The sequence below is a fragment of the Protomyctophum bolini genome (genome assembly GCF_963924005.1).
Source record: "Protomyctophum bolini genome assembly, chromosome: 3".
NCBI classification, from domain to species: Eukaryota; Metazoa; Chordata; class Actinopteri; order Myctophiformes; family Myctophidae; genus Protomyctophum; species Protomyctophum bolini.
The window spans coordinates 19292808-19310409 of NC_137864.1; the positions used below are offsets into that span (position 1 = coordinate 19292808).

Here is a 17602-nt window from a genome sequence, read left to right on the forward strand (position 1 = left end):
GCATAGTAGACACCTTTTATGAATGCATTTGTGAAGAAAACTAGTGCATTTCTTTGCGGATTTGCCATACACCCGTTTTTCCTCCCAGAATTTTCCCCAGTGAGGGGGATAACTTTGTAATATGCTATTGGCTGTTTGTATTCTTTTTGGAGAAATATAAAAAGATACTGCTGTTGAAAGGCTATATTATTTGACTTATATTGAACCTATAAACAATTTAGTATTATTTAGTTTAATGTAAGGTTTTGCCCCCTCAAATGGTACCTCGTCAGATAATCCCCACATATCCTACAACAACTTCTGTGAACAGACTTCACTGTAGTAGCTTTTCATAAATTATATTTGTATACTATATTTGTACTATATGCTGTTCTGCTGTCATGAAAGTTTATAGTTAGAGAAATTCAAAGTCCAGCCGTCTGCTGTCCAGCCTCTCCCACCCCTCACTGGGGAAAATTCTGGGAGGAAAACAGAAACGGGGCGAGTATAGTCTTGTTACCGGCTACTATGAAACAACTGAGCATGCAGAAAGTGTTTTGGCCTAAACTGAATCATTTCATGTGACAGACAGACAGACAGACAGACAGACAGACAGACAGACAGACTGTACTGTACTGTACTGTACTGTACTGTACTGTACTGTACTGTACTGTACTGTACTGTACTGTACTGTACTGTACTGTACTGTACTGTAGGATCCCCATTAGCAAAAATGTACACGTACGTACTACGTACACATGATATACATACACACATGCAGTCATGCACACATAGCTCCGCATAGGAGTGCACCACTCAAAGATTAGTGTCGTATTAGTGTCAGACCTGTAACCCGATAGCCTGTTCAAGCATCATCATCAAGCATCTCGGCCTACTTAGAATTGACTGATTGATTGATTGATCCATTGATTGAATACTGTATTAACAGTTTGTGCTAAAGGATGCTAAAAGGATAACTCCAAAAAGCTCAGGGCTTATTTCCATTGAGGTATTTCAGTTCAGTGTATTTCAGTTTTCAGTTTCAGTTCAGTGTATTTCAGTTCATCAAGACATTTAAAGACAAACAATAATGTAGTAATGCAATTACTAATGTAATGTATTATGTAATAATGTAATACTATATGCAAAAACCAAAAACATAACTATATGCATATGAACTGAACTATGCAAGGTGCTTATAGCCTACCTTTCTTAAAAATTGTGAAAGGCTCCTTAAGCATTTCCTTTTCTAATTTTGTTTTATTTTAATTGTATTTATTTATTTGACTTTCTTTTTTTTTCTTCTTTTTTTCATTTGGGGCTGGGGCTATAATGATTAGGCCTATCGTGTTATGTAGGAAAGTTGGGGCGGGGCATTATACATGTGAGTTGGAGAAGAAAAAAAAACAGCAACCCTATTAATGTGGCCTTCTTTACACCAGATGGCACTGGCTAGCCATAGACTAAACTTGAGTCTATAGCATAGAGGTCTATAGCCAGTGGAAGTAAAATGACTCAGAAGCGACTCAGACTGGAACCATTCATATTTTTTTTGTGGAAATGGGGGGGGGGGGGCATAGTTATTTATTTATTTATTTTTCAGCATGAAAATCATGGGTTTATGTTTATGTGTGTCTACATGCTCAGCTCAACTATTCGCAAGTTTCCCTGTAACTTACACACACACACACACACACACACACACACACACACACACACACACACACACACACACACACGCGCGCCCGCGCGCGCACGAGCGCACGCACACGAAAATTAATAATAAATACTAAAACTTTAATAATAAATACCGCAATGAAATAAATACAAAATTAAATAAACAAATAAATAATACAATTAAATAAATAAATGTATTACATTTCATTGCGTTTTTATTTATACCTGATGGCCACAAAATATTGACCAATGACAACAAGCCTCTCAAACGCAACAGGAAAAACACACTTGAGACCATCACTGATTGGCTAAAAGCATTCTACAAACGGAATACAATGCCTGACTCGCTCCAGCCCCCTTAAATATTTTGTGGTTCGAGCCCTCGGAACTGCTTCACATCACAGGTTTGTTTGTTGGTCATTTTTGCTGTTTCGCAGGTTTAATTTGTAATGCTCTCACTTTTCCAATTAGTCTACACGTCTGTGTGCAGTAGCAGGCCTGTTACAAACGTACTACAGACAGTGATTCGTGCTACTGCGCGCTACATTAATCGGGGCTTGTTCTAACGTTGTTGACAGACGGTACCCTATGTCTGTGATCAAGCCATGGTTTATAAATCAGACTTTCCCTTCAGTCGCTTTTATCTATATAGGCTAGTAGTCGATAACGCCTCTGCACGAACCGCTAACGCAGTGACATGAAGTTGATGCGGTGTGATTCAATCAACATTCAACACGTAGGCCTATATAATGTGTTTATGTCCAATGTGCTCATTAAACCCCGCCACTTGCGCACAAAGTTTCTCGTCAATGCAAGGACGTGGAAGACATGGCTGTGCTGCAGAGTTTGTGTGACATTCGGCTTTGTTTAGAAGGCGCTGGAACTGGAAGCGTGTGTGTGTGGCATGCGTGTAATAGGCGACGGTTTATGCCATTTAACTCTATGGCAACGAATTAAAAGAAACAATGCAACCATTGACAAATCAATGTATGTCGTGAATGAAGGCGCCCATCTTTGACAGACTTTGGTTTGCTCCTCTCACTTGTTGGTAGTTCGTAGTTCGTAGGCTACATAGCCGCCAGCCAGCCCATCGGTTATAAATCTACAAGTTCATGTTTTTGTATACAGTATGTATGCCATGTTTTCCGTTCTCTTTTGGATTAAGTGAGTCTATAAACTTCCAACAAACACAAAACACTAGATTAGACGGAAGGGTGGAGACTGGAGACCAAAGGCAAGCTATAACTATGGTACGAGGCAGTAAGAGGAGACACCACGTCATGTCATGTCTGTGTGGCGTGGCGTCTAATGGGATTAAGAAAGTTGCCACCTATAAAAACACCCCACAAGAAGTGTTGAATATGTGCTTATTAATATTTTACCTGTGACTGAAACATAAGTGATTTATAATCATGGCACACCCAGTGCTGACTTGGGTAACAATACCTCCTGTGTATGAATATTTATGAACGAATTATATACGTTATATTATGAATATTGTTAGTTATGTTCGAGCAAGAAGTCTGTTAGTGTTGATGTTTAGACATGCAGTGGGTGGTACCCTGGTAGCGACATAGCCCTGGTCCAAGGCAGAGAGGCTCGCTGTAAGCCTTGGACCAGGGCTAGTAGCGACATACCTAAACCTAACCCTAACCTTAAGCTCAGTAAAGTTAACTTGCCCGAGGGCGTGGTTATAAACACAACCCTTGTAGGAATTAGTATGTAGCACCCTGGTACTAACTATATGGTGCAAAAGTAGGTCAGTTGTGGAGGAGCAGCACGTTTTATGGCAAATATCCCAAAGATCCCATGACAGGAATCTGTGGAATGTGTGGCTTGAGTCTAAGTTTTTGCTGTTTACTTGAGATCACTGTCTGTTCACAGCAGCTACAGTAAATACCATAGGTTTCTTGTTTGTACTGGTCGCAGTGATTGTAAGCGTCAATATAATTATGACATTGACAGTCACATACCTTAATTGCAGATGCAATTGAATGTTCCTTTCAGTGTGGCTTCCCAAGTGTACCTATACATGTACAGCAGTAGCCTACATTATGGTCCAGTTGAAATTTAAGATACCGGTATGTCATTTTCTTCTGGATCTCAAAATCTTTTGTGTGCATCGTCACAATAGCTTTTGTTCTTTCTATACAGTAGCATACTATAGGCTCTATATTCTTCTTTATCCAGCTTCTCTCTCTCTTATTCATGGCGGTCATGCATTGTACAAAGAAGCTGTAATCTATATTACACTCAGAAAAACTAAAACTACCTAATACATGTAATCATAGTAGCCTATTAATAAGCATGTTAATATATGTTGTCAGATAATCCAGTAATGGCTTTCATCAGAAGGAACTCTTTACAGTCAAGAACAACATGGGCTTCATTATTACTTTCTGCTGTCTGTGTGAGGCTGACTGTCATGAATGATGTTGTGATGCTGCAGCCACAGCCAGCCTGTGTGTCTGTCTTGGGGTTACTAACGGACACAAGCCTCAGGCCAGCGCAAGTGGAGCTTGCCATTATTTACACAACACTTCCTAGTCAACTGTGGCTTTGACCTGCAAGCAACTGTGAAACAGGAAGTTGGCTCGCGTGTGTAAGATTAGGGAAGGAAAAGTATTTGTTTAAAGTATTGATAATTTTATATATTTGACTGTTCGCTTTTATTTCCTGGAGCTTGCCAGCTAATCAGTGCCAGTATTTTGTAAATCAATGAATTACAGTGTCGCTCTTTGAAAATAACAGATTTTCTAAAGAACAATGTCATGTTTGTAGTTTTGCACGAGTGCAAATCAAAGTGTTTAATAGTTAGTAGTAAACTACTGATAATATTGGTCTCATAAAAAGTATGATTCATGACATTCAGTAATTTTCTACAAAATGTATTTGCAAATAATCATGCGTTATTCAATTTATAGAAAAACCTTAATTTGAGGCAACTGTCTCAATGTTATGCTCTTAGTGTGTGCTGTTGGACAAATGGGAGGATGTTTCTCACTCATCTCAACGCTTGCATTTTGCAGTGGTACTATATACAGTAAATGGCAGTATGCGTAAGTGTCATTCTTAAGGTCATTTCAACACTGTGTGTAGCAGTTGATGAATGACCTTTGCTCCATTTCAGAGATCCCACACTCCACCCCTCCCCATACATGACTCAGTCTGCACTCATGTGACCAACAGCGCAGGTCTCTCACGTCTGTTTGGACACAGAGAATCTTGCCACACCACCCAAGGTCATCCTTTGTGTCCAAAACAAGGATGGAGTAGGGGGTGGGGTGGAAAGAGTTGTGCATTGAGGACAAATTTATACTTTGTCGTACAACCAACAACATAGATCATTTTCATCTGGTGAGCGACATGGACAAATTAATGAGAGATTATTCTAATTTTGGTAAATGTATGAACTGGCCTACACAGATATTAACCTACCCGTCTTCATAGACTAGCATGCTGTGCTATTTGTAAGACTGTTGAATTATCAATGAGATATCGACCAACCACAACAGAACTCTCAAAAGGATCTTGTTAGATCAGCTGATTGATTTTTAATATCTTAATATTCTGGACATCGCTTTAACAGATTCTTTGTAAACCAAAGGTTATTCCCAGTTCCACATTAGACCATATCAGAATTTCATCAACATTTCAATGCTGCTAATAATTGCTCTTTGTTTTAAGAGCATAACATTTTAGCATGACATGTGGGGCCATGTCATAGAGTTACTTTTTTTTCCTTTACTCTTTTATTCTTTATTTTATTTTACTCTGAATTGATGCTGCCAGTAGCAGTAGGGCATTTCCATTGTGTAGAAAAAGTTTTTGCTATTTTTGATATCTTTGATGGGAATGCGTTCTTAATTCTGTATGACATAAAGATGATAATACAGTAAGCATGATGTGCAACGTAGGGGGCCGGGGCTGAACTGGTCGTTTAGCAGACGCTTTTAATCCAGAGCGATTTACATTAAGCAAAAACAACACATGGTAATACATCAAATACATAGAAATAATCATCAAGGAGCATCCGTCTAACAGTATAAATATCTTACATACATTTAGCCTTTGCATGTGCCTGTAAGGTCGTCGTGCTACGGCACGTCGGCAAGTGCCATGTTGAGAAGAAAGAGTTGATGAGATTATGATGGGTAATTTAGTTGGCGGATTCGCTGATCCTGGAGAGGTTGGGATTAAGCTAAGTATGTTTAAGGACCATAGTGCTAATCCCCCATTCGACAGGCAGTAATAACAAGCTTCAGTGGATCAGAAGGCTTTTAAATTGACTCTCAACACCCTAGTTGACAATCTCTATAATCTCATGAACAGGCCCTACTTAACTCAGATTTTCAGATGTACTGTAGCCGATTCTTTTTTTGTCATTCTCTCAAACAGTTTTTTACAAGTCTCCTTTGCCAGTAATAATTGTAAGCAATTTTCTTGTTAATAATTTAAATACATTTTAAAATACAAATGCATGAGTTTACACAGTATAATATGGGTGGGCTAGAAATACAAGCCTTGTTATAGATAACAATTGTTTCATGCTTTCATTTAGGCCATCTTTCTTCATTGTCTCCACCAGCCAAAGGCATGGGGAGAGTATGTTTGCACTCCGTCGTGTGTCCGTCCGACCGTCCGTGTGTGTGTCCGTACAGCTAATCTCCGGCATCGTTGGCCCAGTCGATGCCAAACTGTGCACACACGCCAATGGCAAACCTCTGCCCCAAGTTTTCCACAACAGCCTGTTATAGCGCCACCATGAGTCAGATTTTTGCAAAACATCTTTATATTACTCGTACACATTTGATCCATACATCACGCAAATCGCCGGTATACACCATCTCTGTAGTCATGTGATCAACACAGACCTGTCCACTTCCCATATTCCATCCCCATTGGCTAAGATTGCCTTCCAAAGTTTGCAAGATTGGTCCATTTTGAACAAAATGCCTCAAATCATGAATGAACGGAGTACAATTTCAGGGAAATCTTTCATGCACATTCACACTATGCAGAGGAAGAAATTCCACTTGCAAATTAAATTTACACATCAGCCTCATGGTGGCACTATAACTGGCCCATTCGTGTTTACCTATAACTGCACCGATCTGTGTAAAACTTTGTATGCACACTCCATAGAGGCAAAGGAAAAACCTTTGTCTTGCTTTTTTCACATGATGCTCTGTATAGCGCCACCAGGAGGCAGACTTATGTAAAACGAATTTTTACTCCAGATTTTAGCCAAATATCACGTAAATCGGTACACATGATGTCTATAGTCATGTGATCAAGACTCTCGATTTCTCATGTTCCATCCTGATTGGCTATGATTCGCTTCGAAAGGTTTCAGGAGTGGCCCGTTTTGTACAAAATGCCGTGCCGATTGTAGTAAAACTGCACGCATATTCCAACTAGTTTATCATCTGCAATCTACCACTCATTTACGTGTCTGATATGGTAACTTCCTCTCTGTTGAGCAAAGTGTGCTTCCACCCTCAACTGCTGGCTGATCTGTATTCTTGATGTTCTGCTTTGTGTCAAACAGATCAGCTTGGTTTCTCCCCTTTTCCCATCCTCCCCCCCCCCCCCCCTCTTTCCACAGTCTTGTGTTTGCTGTCGAGTGGGGTGACTGGCAGGAAAGCACTGCCATTGGCTTGTCACCCTCCCAGGCCAAGTATGGAGAGTGGTGGTGGTGTTTTGGGGGAGGGCTGCGAGAGTTACCTTTCGCCTCAAACCACTCACACTGCTGACCATGTGACACCCATGGCATGTCGCCACTCTCTTGGCCAGCTGACACACACACACACACACACACACACACACACACACACACACACACACACACACACACACACACACACACACACACACACACACAGTGTTATTATTGCCTAAAATCTGTTTGTGGGGCGGTTCAAAGATGGATGCACTAGATATTGTGCTTGATATTAGTTTCTTCAAAATAAGTGCCTATTCTCTTCTATATTTTGGTGGATATTACTTTTGGATATATTCCACGTCTTATTAAGTTGGCTCAGACATTGTATGAATACATTTGCGTAGCAGCATCACAAGGAGTGTTGACATTTTTGTCATCACTCAACTCTATGAACCAGCTTTATTTTGAGTAATGGACTTCCTGGTATCCTGACATATATATAGGTTATAGGATAGTTATGATTTGTTTTTTGTAACTTAATACCCAGATCGTTCAATTGAACTCAATGATGTCTTGTGGGTTTGAATTTCATTGTGGGATTGAATGAACATACTCTCTGAATTGGCTTAGTGTTGCTGTCTTATTATGCACCTGTATTTCTGTTTGAAAGGGGGTGTGCTCTGCTATTCATAGTTGTGAGAAAATCAGAGGTCTATTAGAGGTTACTGTAGTTCGAGACCCTTCTATTAACTGTTACTACACAGAGCCTTAAAGACACCTACAGTATTCTTCTTTCCCTTCCTTTGGCTAGATTTCTAATTCTCATCAACTGTACTGTTATTGTAAGTATGCTTCGATTTACTTCTAAATTTGCCTTGATAATATACTGGACCTACTTCTTATTAGAAATCAATATTATAAGATGCACTTCTGATTTACGCTTTTCGTCTCATACTGTAACAGACTGATAATTGGAACGCTCATCATTTCTTCAGTGTTGACACCTGAAGCTTGTATTGTGAAACTTTTACACCGGTTTGGCCTGAGTGATGGTAACATGATAACCCATTTATTTAACTTTTATATTTTACTTTAAACCAGAACAATTTCCAAAAAATCTTATTGATATGGATCATTCTTTGAACTGTTTTAAATGTGCTAATCTCTTAATAAAATCAAGTTTAGAAATGTTTCCCATTTGCCAATTCTTATACAGTATTTGGTTGTAGTTGGCGTGAAGTCCATCTGCCGTAGTCTTGGTGATAATAATAGAAGAAGAAGTGGGTCGTTTTTTTGTGGTTGTGCACTACTGTTACCTTTCACACTTGAGTTCAAATGTGGTGACCCTATAATTCTGCAATACTACACTGTGTGTGTGTCCGCGTGTCCTTGGTTGCAGGTGCAGGCTTTATGGTTGCATGAGGTTATTGAACATTCTTTCATGGGCATTCTTTTCATGGGATATAGCCTTCTATGTTATTTTATAACAGACCATATAGAGGGCTTTTGACTGACGTTGCCTAAAGTTGTCCTTATTGTGCGAGTGTAGACGGTGCCCAGTGCCTACGCACCCGTCCCTGAGCTGATCAGGTGTGCATAAGACCTTGCTTTTTCCAGTATTGTCAAATCTAACACATACACATCTGTGTTCATTTAATTCTGAGATTGTTCAAATGGAACCAAAATGTACAGTGCGACTTCACCCATTTCAAGCTGTCATATAACCGGTCCTCACTAATGTTCAATATGGCACCATTTATTTTTTGTCTACTTGGTCTGTGTACTCTCTGAGGAGGGCTGTGGGTAGTTCACAAACCCGCCTACCAGTGACATCTTCAATGGGGAATCCAGGCTAATGGAAAGCACAGGCTTACTATTCCTGGGAAGTTGGAACGCTATAATAGAAGCCATTGTTTTCTCATTAATAAATCTTAAATAAAAAATTGTTTGAAATCCTGTTTGAAATTACCTCACTGGTAAGTGAGTTTGCCCACAGGCCTCCTGATACAGAGACAAAGTAGACAAAAATCACACCCATGTGTAGTGAGGGGCTCTCTTATCATCATACATCATCTCATTCTAAACCAATCACAATTTGCGTCCTCACTTTTATCTTCAATGTCTGTGTACCCTCAAAGCTGAACGTAGGAGGGGCCCTCAAAGATTGTACCATATTATTTATAATGAGCATTAGTGGGGACCAATTATATGAAGACAACGGGTTGAAAATGGGCAAAGTCCCCCTTTTTAAAATTAAGTCATCCTGTAGTGTAAATCTTTACACAATGTACTGCTCAGTAACTTTGGAGTAGAACGGAGCCTTGAGGCTTCCATATACCGTAAAAACAGATTCCGTGAGCTCATTTTCAAAGCATTCCAAGGCAGGAAGTCCCACTTCCCCGAATCCCCACAAAAGACACATGTGGCTTTGGTGTCCTCACTGTCTTATATTTCCTTCCCTGGTCAGATTTCAAGTGCAGTGCGTGCACTTGAATGGCACGATACTGTCTATTGTCTATTTGAAGAAATAGAAATCTAAATGTATGGTCAACATGGCGGACACTAGACGCAGTTACTTCTTGTAGTACTGTGTGTGTGTGTGTGTGTGTGTGTCTTACAAATTGTGCTCTGTGTAATGGAAAGTCACATCTGGCCTGTTGCACGTCAAAATGTTGATCAAAGGATAGCCAGTGCTGATCCAAATGGCTGATATTGTGTGATGGAACAGATTTCTGCCACTGCCAGTGCCGTGCTTCATGATTTTTCTATGCAGCAAGGCTGCAGCTGTGGAAATTGTGGTGAAAAAACCAAACATGTGCAGCTGACTGCGTTTACCTTAAACGGCCCCTCATCTTCTCCTCCCTCTTCCAACAGTACAGAGCAGCCATGCAGGCTCAGGAGGTCCTGAGGCAGCTGCGGGTTCCCGAGCTGGACGACTTTCGGAATTACCTGCGGAACTTGCCCACCAATGCCCTAATGGGCATGGGAGCCTTCGCTGCCATCACCACCTACTGGTACGCCACCCGGCCCAAAGCCCTCAAACCACCCTGTGACCTGGCCATGCAGTCTGTGGAAGTGGAGGTAATGTGGTCTCTTCTGTTGCACGCACCTACAACAGTCCGTCTACGTTTGTGTACGATCCATGTTCCACACCTTTAAAACTCAAGCAATGCTTAAATATACAAAGCCATCAGTGGCTAATATCTGTAGTTTCCATAGTAATTCCAGTTTATTTTTATGTCTTTAGCAGTTGGTAACACAATTGCAAAAAAGAAAAAAAAGAATATGCTACTCATAAATTCTGTAAACATTTAAAATATATATGTTTTAAAATTTTACTGAAGTTATAGCATATTTACTTTTTTATTATTCTAATAGGCTAAATGTAAAAACGTGGTGAAATGTATTCACCCTGTCTCCATTCCTGGTACCTGGTACTGTATTCTCTCTGTGTAGGAGTAGAACATGTGTGTGTACTTAATGTGTAATGTGTTTATGTCTAAAAGCACTTGAGTCTTGAGCACAGAGCACATTCCTTTCAGCCATCATGGTTTTAAATACAGTAACAAGCCAACTCAAAAACTATGAACAACAAGTATACCTACTGGCACCTAGTAATGGAAGCTGTGAAACGGAACTATAACTGTTTGCAGTTCATGCTATGCTTTATTCACTCCATTTGCGTAACAGCTAACATCTGTTTTTGTAAACATCAAGTGATTGCTGTTCAAACAACCCTCCAATTTTGCATCGCTCGCGTGCCAGGACTTGTGTAGTCTGCAATGTGTTTTGCCGCCTGCTGGCCCCTGTTGTTTTCCTGAGAACAGCCACATATTAAACCTGCTATGTGTATTTGGTTTGTGTTTTTAGTTTAGCTTTATTTTCAAAATAATAATAATAATGGTTTAGTTTGGAATCAACTAAATGACCACAGTTGCACTGGTCACATTCTTTTTTTAAGAGTTATAAAAATGTTGAAAATCACCATAAAGTTCAATTCAGATCTGCACTTGCTAAAGAAGTTCATAGTTTCACAACGTGTCGAGGGGCGATGCATTGTGAGCTTGTACTGTAGATCAGCTATTTATATTACTTCTGGTGGTGACACTGTTGGCAAAGTAGAGCATTGATTTTCCGTAATATGGAGATAACAAGGTTTCTGTCCGACAGCAACGATGAAGCTAATAGAAGCAATGAGCTGGCCCCGAATATGATAAGAGTCTCTTATCAGCAGTCAAATGGCCAGAGTATAGCCAAGTGACTATACAGAGGTCATGTTGGGCTACAAAGGGGAAATCAATATATTTGAGTGTTCTAAAGTTTATCTCCATAGCCGTTTTATTTTTGCTCCATACCACACAATTGTTACTGTAGCTATTTAAGTGTGTTACGTATTGTTGATCTTGATTCATAAGTAATATCCAGCAAAACTCTGCACCTCTGTATTGGGATTTTTAATTACCTCTTGATCTCACAAAGAGTTGGGATTTCCCACCACAAGCATGGCATACAGTAAGTAAGCAAAACCTGGTCATTGCGTGAATAGATAGTTGGATGAGAAGCATAATAGAAATCACCCTGCCCTGAGGCGGCTGTTTTGGTAATGAGTGAGCATGCAGGCTACAGTGTGCCTTTCCATTTGTGTTGTTAGTGTCCTGTTTATTTACAGCCAGGGGGATTACCAACATGCATGGAAAAGACCTTCAGGTGCTGTTAATTAATTGGCACAGGTAGCAAACAGAACAACAGTCTTCCTAAGCATTAAGGGCCAATCACACGGAGCACTATAACTATGACTATAAAAATATAATTCAAGTCAAGTGGATGGCAGAGTTCACACCAAATAAAATAATACAGTGGTGAACGACCATGGCCCTCATTTATCAACTCGGCGTACGCCAAAATATGGGTGCACGCCGAAATTACCGCAATTTTACCATTTACCATTTCCGCAAAACCTTGAACTTTAATGTGAGCCAGGACAAAAATCACGTTAGGTCGGGAGCTGTTGTAGGCTTTGTCCTCAGCTATTTTTCTGTCGTACACAAGCGGAGCAGCATTGTTTGACCAGCTAACATGCTGTCACAGGCATCTAAGCATATGTATTCATGTATTCATTCAAAGAGATATTTCCAACTTTACAAGCAATTAAAACCGCGCAATTAAAAACAATATAACATGTTTACAATGTACTAGTTTGTGCTTAATCAAACAGTGCTTTACTGGCCTTGTTATATGCGAGCGCACTTGTGAGATGATTTGGGAGCACATGAGTGTGACATCAGATGCCTATATAATCACTGATATTATAAAAATCACATCCGTGTGAACTGAGTGCTGCAACAGTGCAGCACTATCTCTCTCTCTGTTTCTGGCAAACAGCGCCCCTACTGGTACTAATAGTCATTCTCGTGCTCATGGCCACATACATGGGTGAACACGGACATTGCTGTTCCTTGGAGTGGTTGCACCACTCAAAAACAATATTTAGGCATAAATGTACTGCACGCCTTTATTTCCAAGTGACATTACAAGCATACAGCTTGCCTATTTGCAATTGTAGGCTACTAGAATGCGCTTAGCGGACACTCAATTCCAGAGTTACTACGCCACGCACTCCGCGGCAGAAGTGCCGTGTTTGCATGAATGAAACTGTATGTAATCGCGCCTGTGTGTGTGTGGGACACGTGTGTGTGTGTGTGTGGGGGGGTGGCTTACAGGCGTGCGTGTGCGTGTGTGTGTGTGTGTGCATGCAAGGAGAAGCAAATTCGAAGTAGCGAACAGTCTAATTGTTTTACTTCGGCAAAAAACAACTATTGACAAACAACAATGTTCCTTGTTTTTGTCTTCTCCTGCGAGTCAGCCGAGAGACGGAGAGAACAGATTGTGAATTTCTGAGAGCTGGTGACAGCTGGTGTGAGCCAGGGCAGTGTTGCCAGGTTTGCGAATTGTAAGCGAGTTGTAGTGTGTGTAAGTAGCGTGGTTAAAAGGCCTTGTTTCTGGCCCTGTTGGGGCAACAGCATAGGCAACAGTGGTTAGTGTTCCGTGTAGGGAAGCCTCGGGGGTGTGGGTGATGGTGGTGATAATGTTTGTATTAAACAAATGCATTGGCGGCGTGAGTGTGGAAGTGAGGCATTAATAGTGGCAATGCAACGGCCATTGTTTGTCGGCTGGTGGTCAGCGTTGGCGAGGGACGCGACAGGAGGAGATAGGTCGCGAACACTGCGAAGGGTAAGTGTGTGACGTCACTGCCGTGTGAGTGTGTGTGTGGGTGTAGTGTGTAAGATGGTGTTGTGGGTGTTGCAATAGCGACGTAGCTGCTTTGGGTTTCTTCTGGGTACAACGTATTGGGTACCACTTCTCCAATGTATAATAGATATATACTATATAAGGCGTTAATCATTCACCATTTAAATTTAAATAAGTGCTTTGACAGTCATTCAGAAAAAGCGAGATCATTTTCGGGAGTACGTCACAGGACCGTGGCGTGCGTCGCCAGCACAGCACATACCAGCACACATGCAAGCCTTCATTCATATATGTTTGATTCGTTCATCAATGATCAAATCACTCCATAAACGTTGATTATGACTGCCTTGACGTCGACATGCTATCTCTCATGCAGCCAGGCATCACTTACCCACAGCACTTATCACAGCAGTGCGCAGTCTCGCCGTGCACTGCATGCGCACAAATGGGTAAAAGTAATATAGGCCTAGCCTACAAACGTATTCCATTCATGGCGATGCGATGTGTCATGTACTGTAGCCTTGAGGTGCGTGTGTGCGTGGACATTACAGCCAGACAAGCGAGGCGAGAGGGAAACCGTGTTCTTTATTTATTTAAGATACAACACACCAGTTGCCATTGGGCTTGCAAGTTGCGTGTGCGTCTGTGTGTGTATGAGAGGGGGGGGGGGGGGGGGGGGTGAGGCGGGCTAATATGGTATCTTCTTCGCATTCGGGTTCTTGGAAACGCCCCCCACCCACTGCGTTAGTTTGACTGAGGTTGGGTTTAGGTATGCTTTACTGAGGTTAGGTTTAGGTATAGTTTTACTGAGGTTAGGGTTAGGTTTAGGTATAGTTTTACTGAGGTTAGGTTTAGGTATAGTTTTACTGAGGTTAGGTTAGGGTTAGGTTTAGGTGTAGGCTGTCAATCACAGCGACTGGCCAGTCACAGTGCACCATTTACTCAAACACGAAAAAGGAACCATATCAGCGTGAGGCGGGCAGCAAGGCTTTGACTTTTTTCGTCATGTAGTTATGGTTTCCAAGGTCGTACTGCAGTTGTTCATGTCGCAAAAACGAGGGCGAGGCTTGATTTTATAGGGCGTGCCAGATAGATTTCAGCCGTCACATTTATTAACGTCGGAACGAAATTAAGGAAGGATCAGCTGTTTGCGATCACTTTATAAATGCCGTGGCGACGTGAGTGTACTACAAAACCAGAAAACCTACACTCGAATTTGGGGCAGATTTTACACTCAATTGATAAATGAGGGCCCATGTCCAGACAAAAAACGGGAGAAATATTTTTTCTTGCTTACCTCGCTATCATTACGATAAAGTCACTGAATAATCCCTCTCGTTCATATTTTAAACGAGAGGCATGTTGAAGTCAGAAATGAAGATTTTAGTATATCCATCTGGAAAAAACTACGGAGAGTTCCCTAGATTTGGAGATATGAGGCATTCTTTCTGAGCTGTAAACAGGGAAGTGAACGCCCACGCCCATGCGCAAAGAGCATGGCGCAGAAGGAGAGGCCAACCCCCCCAAAAAAGAAAATAAATCTGAATATTTTTCTCTCGTTTGATATCAATGAAAATGTGCAAGGACGAGTGTACCAGGGGGGCAGTCAGACAGCTCAGCTGGGCCCAAACGGATCTAGAAAGATGGCGACTTACAATTCAAGGACTGACCCGGAGAACGCTTTGTCCATATTATTTACAGTCTATGGTGTGTACATGTCCAGGACGTCCTAGCAATCCGTCGGCTGGATTAGTTTCCACACGTCCTACAGTCTAAATGGGTTAAGTGTCATCATGTGTCGCTAATCCTTAATATAATTAGATTCAGCGGTAATTAAAGGGCACAAGTTACAAGAAATGTTTTCTTTTGGGAAAAAAGTTAAAGCATAAAATCATACCAGAGATTAAGTCTACACTATCCAAAATGACAAAAAAACTACAAAGCAATTGCATGTTACAGTGACAAATATAGTAAATATAAGTAGGCATATAACCAACTACAACCCATTCCTTCAGCTGTAAAATCTACTGGCCCAAGCTGTTCAGTTTAAATAACTCTCTGGCGTCTGGCATTTTGTTTTAAAATACAAAATGACCATCCTTTTTGTCATGGCCGAATGTAAGGATATACTCAAACATATTATGTTCATTGATTCCGATATACTAACATCTAGATTCTACACTAGTTTTTGTATTTTGTATACACATACCTTTTGCTACATTGGCACCTGTCATGCACACTAATCATAATCAAGCATTTCTGCCCCCATAAGATGGAGAAATTTGAAAACGATGCTGACCCTGTTTTGTTTTTTAAATGTCACCGCCACGGGGCGCACTTTACTGTGAACGGGCGGGAATGGAGAACTCTTGGAAATGGATGATACAGGCACCCAAATTCGTTTACTATCAGTGGTTAACTCAATGTGGACCATTAACTAATTACAGACATAACTGACCTCGTCTATGATGGAAACTGTTGTGTACAAGTATTGTATAATGCTACTACTGCCTACATGCACCGGAGGCACGCTATTGGACTACAGCTATCTACATGTGGTAGGAGCAACAATAACAACAATGAGGGCACCCATGGATGTACAGTAGCCTACATTACATTTATGAATGACTTGGTTGTTACAGACAGTGCCTGAACAGAGTACCAGTTCTGCTCATTCGTGCCCCCCTGAACAGCCTTATTACCTATAATTATGTACAGTACCACCACAATCTAGGTACCGGTACTCGTGTTGGTATCATCGGAATTTGTTTGGTATGAGGAAAATGTACATGTGTGTGTAAACGTGGGAACTGGGATGTTGACATGGCATGTTGTGTCTTGTCCTCAGTCACACTCATCATGCTTGCTGGATGTTTAAAACTATTTCGGTTGTGGGCTGAACATGCGCTCCATCATTTATAGGTTGAATGCTTGGACACTGTAGGCATAAGAGGAGTGTGACTGGTCAGGCGACATCCGTTTTCAGGCTTGCCGGAAGCCTGGGTGTTATGATTTCAAATCAATATCATGATTATTTCAAACCTTTGCCTTGATTACAATTAATTAATAATTTTATTTTCACTGTTTTTGTACACAACCATTGTAGCACAAAGTATATTACAGGGTTAAGTGACCAATTTGATTTAGTTGAGTGTAAAAACAAAATCACACTTTGGTATTTATTGTATCATGTACTGTTGTAAACAAACATTAAAAGTCCATAGACTTTGGCTGCCACTCTGTTAAAAGTGCTTAAAGTCTAAAACATTAAAAGTCTATAGACTTGGCTGCCCTATGACGGAATTTTATATGCCAGTGACATCCATAGTGCATAATATGTATTTGTCTAAGCGCAAAATGGCTGCCGTGTGTGCACATGGTTCTATTGCATGAATAGACTGTTGGTAAAAAGGGTTGAAGAGCACCGTTGAAACCTCCCTGCCCTGAGGCGGCTCTATGTTTTAATGAGTGAGCATGCACGTCATTTGTGCTTGGAACAGTCCTGGCAGGTTTATTGATCTTTTGTATGAGAACTTGACAGATATTTTAATCAGAACCTTGTGTCCCCAACTTCTGTTTCACCTTGCGGTCACGCACATAATACAAGCTACTGGAGAAAAAAAATGATTCTAATTTCCTGTCACAACTTTTGTGAGGTGGAGTTACATACTGTAATTCACTGGCTTGAGAGACAACTCAAGGTTACACCCAACTGCTCCCCTGGTGCAGGTAGTTTCTGATGGATGAAGATGCAGGACAAAATGTCATGTAAGTATGTACAAATGTATAGTCACACATATATATATATATATATATATATTAGTCTCTACTCTTTCAGGATATTTGTTTCTTTTTTCTTTTCTCCACCTCACAAAGGTTGTGACGGGAAATTCAAATTAGTTTTGTTTTTTTTGTATTATGTGCGTGACTGCAAAGGTGAAACAGAAGACATCTGCTTTATGCACTTCAACTCATTTGTAGAATAGAATAGAAAATAAATAAATTCCCTGGACCTGCTTTCCTGGTTTTAAA

At 40.8% G+C, this 17602-nt stretch overlaps 1 protein-coding gene across 5 annotated transcripts in view; it reads left to right on the forward strand.

Annotated features, from left to right (window-relative positions):
• The first annotated feature begins 2010 nt into the window (after positions 1-2010).
• Positions 2011-17602, forward strand: part of acsl1a (acyl-CoA synthetase long chain family member 1a) — a 36946-nt gene continuing 21354 nt past the window's right edge. For 2 of the 5 annotated variants that reach the window (XM_080760275.1, XM_080760271.1), the window contains exons 1-2: positions 2011-2060; positions 10196-10402. In XM_080760275.1, coding sequence (XP_080616401.1) covers positions 10208-10402 — 195 coding nt within the window. In that variant the 5' untranslated portion in view covers positions 2011-2060; positions 10196-10207. Of the gene's footprint in view, positions 2061-7989; positions 8164-10195; positions 10403-17602 lie in introns of those variants that run through there. The other 3 variants (XM_080760274.1, XM_080760272.1, XM_080760273.1) reach the window with 3 other exon arrangements.